The 10,066-nt window shown below is 36.9% G+C and overlaps 1 protein-coding gene across 1 annotated transcript; it reads left to right on the top strand.

The window, feature by feature from the left end:
• Nucleotides 1–4,119: 4,119 nt before the first annotated feature.
• LOC134486536 (large ribosomal subunit protein uL22-like) lies at nucleotides 4,120–4,995 on the top strand. The gene has a single exon (XM_063286796.1). It carries the CDS (start codon nucleotides 4,404–4,406, stop codon nucleotides 4,971–4,973), a length of 570 nt encoding a protein of 189 aa, XP_063142866.1. The 5' UTR covers nucleotides 4,120–4,403; the 3' UTR covers nucleotides 4,974–4,995.
• The last annotated feature ends 5,071 nt before the right edge of the window (nucleotides 4,996–10,066 follow it).

The raw sequence follows: 10,066 nt of genomic DNA, 5'->3' as shown, positions 1-10,066 counted from the left end.
AAGATTTAAAAAGCTTGAAGGGGCTTGAGATCCCATATGAAAAACAATGCCAACCAACCAGAGCTTCCAGGGACTAAGCTTGTACCCAAAGAGTATACATGGACTGACCCTGTGCTCCAACTGCATAGGTAGCAATGAATAGCCTAGTAAGAGCACCAGTGGAAGGGGAAGCCCTTGGTCCTGCCAAGCCTGAATCCCCAGTGAATGTGATTGTAGGGGGGGAGGGTCATAATGAGGGGAGGATGGGGAGGGGAACACCCATATAAAAGGTGAGGGGAAGGGGTTAGGCGGATTTTGTCCTGGAAACCAGGAAAGGGAATAACAAATGAAATGTAAATAAGAAATACCCAAGTTAATAAAGATGGAGAAAAAAAAGCAAACTAATCAAAATAGTGTAAAAAAACATGAAATTTTATTTGTAAGTGTGCTGCGATTTTAAAGTTATTTTTGTGGCAGGGATTTGTACCTACTGTTTATTAAAATGTCTTTTCTTGGTAGAATGAGCACCTGGCTGCCTTGTTCTAGAAGCTGGAGGAACCGTTTGTTCTGTTAAGCAGGAGGATGGAACACTGCAATGTTCAGAGGAAGTGCTATCTATATTAATGGTTAGAGATGTTGAGTGCTTTTTACTGGTTTTGTGCCCAAATTTATCATGAACTTTTTAAGATTAAGAAAATTTTGTTTTAATCTTCAATTACTTATAGTCTGACTTATTTGCTTTTCTGTTACTATAATGAAATAACATGACCAAGTCAGTTTATGGAAGAGTTTATTTTGGTTGTGCCAGTTTTAGGACCTGTACTATCATATTTTGGAACACCAGGGGGAATATTAGAAGTAATATTATTATAACGTAGTGTTATCCTAATAGTTGGGTTATAATAATCCTTATTAACAATCTCTGGTTATTCTAAACCAGTAATTTTCCTTATGAGATAATATTTACTTTCACCTCCATAAATATAATAGTCATGCGTCAAAACTAGTAACAGCTAATGATGAAAGAAAGATTCCCTGTGTATATAGACTTTGGTTTTTTTGTGAACTTCTTTTTGAAATATGTCGAATTATAACTGCAGTATTGTTGGTATTAGGAATTCCCTTGAGCAGTGACACCATTTGGTAACTGTTGACATGGAAACAGCCCTACATTCCCAGTATTCCTTTGGTCCAAATCCCAACTCCACGTGGGAGTAGTTATGTCATATTCCAAATGAAAGGCAGACTTCTGCCCTCATGCTCTCTCTTCTCTTCATTCTTTTCTCTTCTTTCTCTCGCCCCTTTCCCTTGTCTTGTTCTCCCATTAAATCTCACCAAGTAGAACTGTGTTAGTTTTGTGTGCTGTATTTGGATGGGTGTGGTGGGTATTTTATTACAACGAGATTTTAATAACAACAAGTATGATAATTTAAGAGCTTGGAAATCAGACTGACTGGAAATAAATTCCAATATGGGCACTCACCAGATGTTGAACTTATATTACTAATATAAAAGTTGTGGGTGATAGTAATTTTTCCCTAAGGTGTTGTGAGAATAAATCTAACTCCTTGTAAACCTCTTGTGTTTTATTACTTATCAGGAACATTGGGTAGTATTAGCCATTTTAATTGTTTCATGAAATAAAGTTTGTAGAGTTGTGGAGAATGGAGTTTATCAAAGCTCAACTACACATAACTACACATAACTAAACTGTATAATCAGATTTATCTTATAAAATTATAATCTTAAAGGAAGAAGGTTAGAATGCTATGCTATTGTTAGAAGTGATTTAACATTCTATCACAAAACTGAAGAAATGGAAATTCATCTATTAAGGTGGCATACAGTCCAAAATACATTCTATATTATGTTAACATTATTCTTAAATGTGATTTTTTAAAATGGACTAAATATGTTTTTAATGAGAAGAATTAGTTTGGGTTTGAATGATCTTTTTTTCCGTTTAGGCAATATGTCAGTTTTGAGGGCACCCAGACATGAGAGCTCTGGAAGGCATGTTGATACTGTGTTTTTCTTTGTCTCCTGGGTGTGAGAAGTATAACAGATCTTAAAGAGCTGCATTCTTGTTTGTTTAAAAAAAACTGAAACATAAGAGAGTGTGTGTTGTGTGTGTGTATGTGTCTGTGTGTGTTTGTGCCTGTGTGTGTGTGTCTCTGTGTGTGTGTATCTAAAATGATAGCAATATATTTTTTGGAAAGTATTTTGTTCTTTCTCAATTAAATTTATTCATTTGTTCAAATTGGCTACCCTTTATTATCACAGGTATAGGGAAATTAGAATCCTACTGCTCTAGTGTACGTTGAAATATAGAGAAGAGTATCTTAAATTGAGGACTCTGTTATGTCACATAGATGAGAGTTTCTGGATATTTTCTATATCATTTTATTGCTCATTAAGGGGAAATTTCTGCTATACTGTGTCTTCAGACTTTCTCTTCTGTTCAAATATCTCTCCTCCCTTAATGTAGGTAAACATACTAACTTTTGTGTTTTGGATAATTCTGTATCATTGAGTTGAGTCAACTGGGCAGTCTGTTTTGCAAATGAAATTTCAGGTTTATGTGTGTACTACTTACTAGTATTACAAGCATTTATTTAGCATTTTTCTTTAGTTCTTTCTGGACAAGATAGCTACATTTGCAGTTTCGTTTGAAAGTCCGTTTTTCTCTTATGTGAAAATACTAGAAAATTCTAGATTCCCAACAAGGCTTTATTTTGTTCTGGATAGTTTTGACTCAGCTCTGAAAGGGATTTTTTTGAATGTAAAGGAATTGATTTTAGGCTAGGGACACTTACCTTCTGGTCTATTGTTCTTTTGTCTGGCTTATGTAGTGAGGCAGGCGAGCTTTATGTATTCTGTGTTTCTTTGTTCTGAGCCCCCTGCTCTCTAACCTATTTATACCTACTTATACCAGAATTACAAAAGTCTGATTGTAGTTTTATGTCTCATTTTCTTCTCCTACAATCTGAACCTGATATCTGAGTTGCCTGTTTTTCCTTGTAAGAAATCAAAGGCCACAGAAAACTGACTCTGCTGCTGTTAGATTGAGTCAGTTCATCAGAGCCATGTTTGGTGGAGCAAGCTTTTAATCCTAGCAGGTGAATCTCTATGAGTTCCCGGCCAGCCTGGTCTACATAGAACATCTTTTCATCCTGATGTTAACACCCAGCTGGAGTGGCATTATTACCAGAGTAAACTGAAAGGAAAAGCAGGTGCACATAAGTTCTTTAAAGCAATAGTCCTCCCATGGATGGTCTTTGAATGTTGGTGTTGGTGTTGGTGCATTAGAAGTAAAAGTAGAATTGGAATAATTAGCTCTTTGAAGGCTTTAAGAATGCTAGTGACTGTAGAGAGAGTATCTTGTGTATTTGTATGGATATATCACCTTTCAGTTAAAAAAAATTATGGCCTATAGGAAAGGGTAGAATAGAGGGTGGGACAACTAGGAGGTAGAGAGAATTCTGGGATAGAGCCAGGTGGGAGAGATTTGCCCTGGAAAATGTGACCAGACAGACTCGTGGTTCCTGAGCACAGGTAATGAGCCACATGGCAGAATGTAGATTTGAGTAAGTGGGTTAGAATTTGTCAGAGAATAGTCTAGGTCTATGGCCAAGGTATTTGTTAATATATTTTGAGTCTCTGTCTTATTCCTGGGATCATGGGGCTGGGAGGAAGAACCAGGTCCAAACTTCTACAAGTGACAACATGAATCGAAACAAAATCTAAACCTGAGCAATGACCAGTGTATAGTTTTGATTTTTGGAACAGGATGATGATATTCACCTGGAACTCAATCCCAACATAGGTTGGGAGTGAAAGGATGATTTATTTCATATTAACTAGATGAGCTATTAGCGATGTGGCTTATATCACCGTGCAGACACTGAATATTTATGTTCTTCAATATTTTTTAGAACTTAAAAGCAGACAGCATGGTACCTAACCTCGGCTTTCAGGAGATGACACCAAGAGAACAGAACTTTCAAGGGAAGGCTACAGAGCAGGGAACCCTGACTCAAGGAAGGGCACAATGACTATTGTAACCAGAGTCGAAATGCCTCATTTGAGTGAGCTGGTTTCTTAAAAGAAATATTTCCTTAACTGTCTTGGAAAATTAGTCTCTTTACAATCACAAGATCTTCATTTGTTTTACTACCCTGCATTACAGTTCCAAAGAAATTGGCAAGTCTTTCCCATTGGTTTCCTTGTAGAATAAATTGTAAAACCACAAATATTAAAAAAAATCATTGTTTTAGGAACACATTAATGAGAAGAAAGACATATAGCACAGTAGAAAGGATTTAGATTTTGGTTTTATCCCAGTTGCTTCTGTTCCCTATTTTGCCAGATTTAAATAAACAATGGTTGCTCTTCCTGTAAGCAGCCAGAGGTGACCTGTGAAGATGGTTCTCTACTCCCTTGACCCAGAAAACCCCACGAAATCACGCAAGTCAAGAGGCTCAAACCTTCGTGTTCACTTTAAGAACACCCGGGAAACTGCCCAGGCCATCAAGGGTATGCATATCTGCAAAGCCACCAAGTATCTGAAGGATGTCACTTTAAAGAAGCAGTGTGTGCCATTCCGGCGGTATAATGGTGGAGTTGGTAGGTGTGCCCAGGCCAAACAGTGGGGCTGGACACAGGGACGGTGGCCAAAAAAGAGTGCTGATTTTTTGCTGCACATGCTTAAAAATGCAGAGAGTAATGCTGAACTTAAGGGTTTGGATGTAGATTCTCTGGTCATTGAACACATCCAGGTGAACAAGGCTCCTAAGATGCGCAGACGAACCTACAGAACTCACGGCCAGATTAACCCATACATGAGCTCCATCTGGGACATCAAGATGATGCTCACTGAGAAGGAACAGATTGTTCCAAAGCCAGAAGAGGAGGTTGCACAGAAGAAAAAGATATCCCAGAAGAAACTGAGGAAACAAAAACTCATGGCACGGGAAAAAATTCAGCATAAATAAATGCAGATAAAGTAAAAAAAAAAAAAAACGGTTATTTTAGAAACGACCCTGAGGAGGCAAAGCAGAATCTGGCCAATGGATTTCTTTTCTGGAATTAGTCTTTCTTGGTTGCCATCATCTGCTTACACGGTGCACCATGAAGGGTGATTGTACACAAATTTATATTTTATATGTGTATCAGTTTTTCAAGTTTTCTAGCGTTCTTATTAGCTGTTAAATGTTTTCAGAAAATTTTGAGATTAGTGATTTGTGTCAGTAGATCTTGGGATAACTTCCTGAGCTTGTTGAGTCTTTGTTTCATTGTCTCTGGTCAGTTTCTACCTCATACTTGTGTACCAGGTTGCTTTTTCTTTCTGAATTTCCTAATTCGTATTATTAAACAGATAAAAATTTAAGTTCTAGAAAGTAAGGGATGTGTAACTGAAGGAAGTACACAGTACGTGTCCCATGCTGAAAACTAAGAAAATACTGAGTGAATATCTGTCAAAATGAGGGAAAAAAAAACAGTTGTGCATGTTTGGTGGTGTTTCTAAGTTCCTTTGTTGCTCAGTCCGGTGGGTAGACTCAGTGTCAGCTGCTTGTTTTAGTAGTCTGCATCTAGATTTTGACCTGGGTAGGTGCTTGTTCTTTGAAAGTAGCAGGATACTAATCTTCTTTTGTCTTGCTTTCCATCACTGGCTGGCCAAGTATGGTTTTGCAGCAGAATATTTTCTTTGCTTACTTAATTAGCTGCATCTTACTAGCCACTGGATTTTTAAAATATTTAACATCCTTTTATAATCCACATCTTCATTTCTTTTGGATGGGCCACCAGAAGTCAAATATTAGAGGAAATGTTTAAGTTCCACTTGCTATTGAAAAGTGACAAAATGAAATATTCCTTTCCTTTAAAAAAGTGGTCATAATACCTTGATACTATATTCTTGTTTTAACTTTATGACATTGATTTTTGTATCTTAAGGTCTGTGACCCATTTGGAGCCTGTAAAAGTATTTGCTAGATATAGAAGGACTAGATTGTCTTGTATTAAATTTACAGCCAAACCTGTGCCTAAAACTCCTTTTCCAATGCCTTTCTTCTACTTTTTTCCAATATCACATTCTCTGAGTCATTATTGGACATCGCACAAAAATTAAATGTACTAAGAGCCATTTTAGAAGTTAGTATCTTTGACTTCTACACATTAGCTCTATAAAAATTAGGTCTAATATTGACTTGTATTATTAGATGAAGCATATTCGTGTTTTTTGGAAACTGATTTCGGTTCCTTATATTAAGAAATTAGGTCAATGTAACCAGAGCATTTGATCCATCTGTGACTTCCTTTGTGTGCTGTTTCCTGAATTATCTCTTTGAGGATTCCGTTTAGAGCTATTTAATCTCTGCACATGTTTGGGGCCTTTTACAAACCCTTCCTGGATTCCTAGGATGCAGATGTTTTCTACCCTGTTAGCAACTTTCCTTTTCATTCTACAGGAGCAACAATTAAAAAATTATATTAGTCACAGACTGACTCTCAGCGATTTCTCTTTCACTATATTGTGTCCTGGTCTCTGATTTCTCCAACTATTCCTCCACATCCTTTCTCCATGTGCTTGTCTAGTTTGCCCTCCAGTGAGGACCGTGTATCCTTGCATTTCCATGAATCTCACATAGAGTAGCTCACTCTGCTTGTGAAGAGCCCCATGTACTCTGCTGCACTGTGGAACAGGTCAGCTAGCCAAGTGAAGAAGAATACTATGGTGTTGCCTTTCAGGCCAGGGCAGTCGGGGTGCATGGCCCACACTCAGTGGTCAAAAATGAACTTTGCATAATTTCCAAGTGTGACTCTTATTTTAAAAGTCCTTAAAATATAAAGGTTATGTAACTTCCCTTAAAGCTTAATTCATGGTTGTAACTTTGGAATATAATGTATCATGGCTGTTGTCTTTGTTTAGTGGCATTTTCTGTTGGATTGTTATTGATGACCCTTAAATTCTTGCAGATTAAATACTGTACTGTTGTGGAAACACTAGATAATCTGCTCACTTTGTCTTGAGTTTGTAAGAATGTGACATGTACTTACATTTTACCAGAAGCCATAGCTATGGGTGCTAGGATCTGAAAATATCTGTATGGGCTGTGTATTAGGTAAAGATGTTGATGGTTATTGGTCAGATAAGGAAAAGTTATTGGTGGAGTTGGTGTGGTGCTGCTTGTATTTAAATGCTCCCTACATATTGGCTCCCAAGATCTGGAAGCCGTGAGGAGGAGATCCTCAGGTACCCCAAGTGATGCTTTGTAAACTTTGCTTCTTAGTTTAACTCATCAAAAATGGATAGAGTCTGTGATTAGGCAATAGAAGAAGAAAGGTGGGACTTGAGGATGGAGTGGAGGGTCTCAAGAGGGAGGAGAAGGGGGAACAAGTGAGGAGACCAAGGGAGGAGGAAGCCACCATGTGAGGAGACGGACCCTGAGCATGTGGCCTGGAAAAACACCAAGTAACAAGGGACATTATGGCATGGAAATAGGTTAGTATAGCTGTAAACCTGCCCAATTAGGCTTATGACTTGTAAATAAAGTACCTGGATTGTGTGTCTTTTACTTGGACTAGTTAGAGTGTTTAATTCCTTTTATAATTGGTGCCCTTGACCCAGAGATTAAGTCTCATGGTCTACTGAAATGAAGTTAGATATTGAACTGTGTATTTCTGGTGATACAATAACTTTGTTGTTTTCATAGAGCATTGAGGTGTTTCAATATGTTTGAAAAAGAGGCAGTGAGTAGTTTTTTAAACTATGTGCTACTGCAGTGTACACAGAATAGCCATGTTTGAAATTAGCTAAAGTAATAGGTTTGGGTCTTGCTTTACTAACAGTGTTGTTTGTAGCAGAAAAAGTTCTATAAAAGCACACATCATGCTTAACCTAATAGTATTATCCAGAGATAAATACCAATTTCTTTAATATACTTATCCATTATTAATGGACTTCTTTATGGTTTAGGTGCCGGGCACATTTATACATCTGGGTGAGATTGCAAATTTGATTTGGATATTACAAATGCTGGTAAGCTGTTTTTCTATCGAAACTGGAATTATGTTCTGCAAAGCACCTACTACTGACTAAAATTGATCTCAGGTTTTTTAGTTGAAGGTGCACTTGTTTCATGACAAGTAGAAAATAATGCTGTTAGACTGTTTTTACCTGTGCGTAAAAGAAAAACTTTAATGTTTAAGATAAAGTGTCATTATAGTATATAAAACTATTTATATAATGTGCATATATTTGTGTGTGTGTGTGTGTGTGTGTGTGTGTGTGTGGTGTGTGTGCGTGTGTTCATGCAGGCGTGCATGTATGGATGGATGTAGTGTATACAGATCATCCTGTTACACTGACTTAGTTTCTAGATATGGGAAACAGGAATCCAAACTTTCAAAAAATGATTAGTAAGTTTTTGTTTAATCAAATGGCTCGCCGAAACTTGAAATTTCTTTAACATATTAGTTTTAAGTTCTATAGAAAGTTCTTTAAGGAAAGAAAAAGTAACCATTCCAAGAAACTTCTTTTCTGTTTTTCCTATTATAGTGAGCTGCATAGTTCTCCTAAGCAAGGAGGTGGACTTCATCCTCCTTACCACTTTCACCCTTGCCTACCCCAGGGACTATCTGACAAGGTAACAGAATGGTTTACATTTATTAAAACATGATACCGTGAGTTTATTGTGACGCGTTTTTGTCTGAACACTGCTGAAGAATAAAAAAAGAATTTTACTAGTTTTTGTACTAAGTATAGAAATAATGGCCATTCATGCAGGTGTTTGGAACCTAAATATTTGCACCTGAAAATAATAGAAACCATATTTCTTTAATAAAATTTAAGGAAAACATATTTTAGCATAATGATTAAATCTTATTTTAATGCAGACCTAATATCAGATTATCAGTGAGTAAGAATCCCGATTCTACGCAAAGAAATTGAACTGGTTCGGTTTTTTTCAAGAGACGAAATTGCTTCTTGTGGTTATGAAGGCAGGTATGGAGAAGCTAAGTGAGTTCTATTTCTTAATGGGTTGATTTCTTTTATATATTTTTAGAAAGATTAATCCTCGCAAGTCAGTTCTACAATTTCCACATATGAAATATATATTACAAAAGGAAATATTTTAGTCTGAGTCTTTCATCTATACTACCATGTAAAGAATTTTAAATAACATATTAGTCCCTAGTGATCCTCCAGTGAAAACCAAAATAATAATAATAATAATAATAATTATAATAATATTAATAATAATAGGCATTGTCATGTTTATCTTCCTTCAGGTATAAAATGGTAAGAAATTGAAAGCTACATTTTTCTTTTTCTTTTTCTTTTTTTATTTGAATGGCATTGGTGGGGCTTTATTTGTCAGTTTTTTACAAATAAGAAAAACTCGCCTCACAACTGCTCATAACTGCAGTTCTGGGCAGTCTGTCTCTTCACAGACACAGTCACATACATTCAGGAAAACACACAGAAAATTAAGCTGAAACTTGATTTCCTTCTAAATTAAAAGTAAACTATTTTCTACCATTGATGATGACCAATATTGGCATCTATGTGGTGAGTAAAATGAGGCAGGCAGCCTTTGGGGGTCAGTGCTTAAAGCTATTGATGAGGGTGGATCCACATACCTATGGGGATGCTGCCACAGGCAGCCAGCGACTAGAGATGTTACTCAACAGACAGTTTTCTGAGGGAACAAAGCTTAAGTTACTGGGGGGTTGGCACTCTCTATGATCAGCGAAAAACCTATGAACTCTTAACTCCTTGGGTCAGTGAGAAAGACCAGGGAAGAGAGAAAATTCACACACACACAGCCACACACACACACACACACACACACACACACACACACACACAGAGTTGATGGTAGAAGGAACAGTGTTCCAGCCCATCATACACAAGCCTTAACAGATACACATAGTTGATGGATGCCCTAACCCTTGTGCTTTATTCTTTGTTCCATCACTTATATGTCCCAGCCAAATCTTTCAAGCAGCATTAAAATACAATGTAATTGTTTTAGTTTTCTTCTAGACAAAGACAGGAGCAATTATTTCATTATTTATCCTT

This window comes from Rattus norvegicus, chromosome 4, assembly GCF_036323735.1.
Source record: "Rattus norvegicus strain BN/NHsdMcwi chromosome 4, GRCr8, whole genome shotgun sequence".
NCBI lineage: Eukaryota > Metazoa > Chordata > Mammalia > Rodentia > Muridae > Rattus > Rattus norvegicus.
This window is presented reverse-complemented; position numbering and strand designations above follow the sequence as displayed.

Bases quoted from the DNA above. Each gene is read 5' to 3' on its own strand.
- LOC134486536 (XM_063286796.1), top strand. From the start codon at position 4,404: ATGGTTCTCTACTCCCTTGACCCAGAAAACCCCACGAAATCACGCAAG.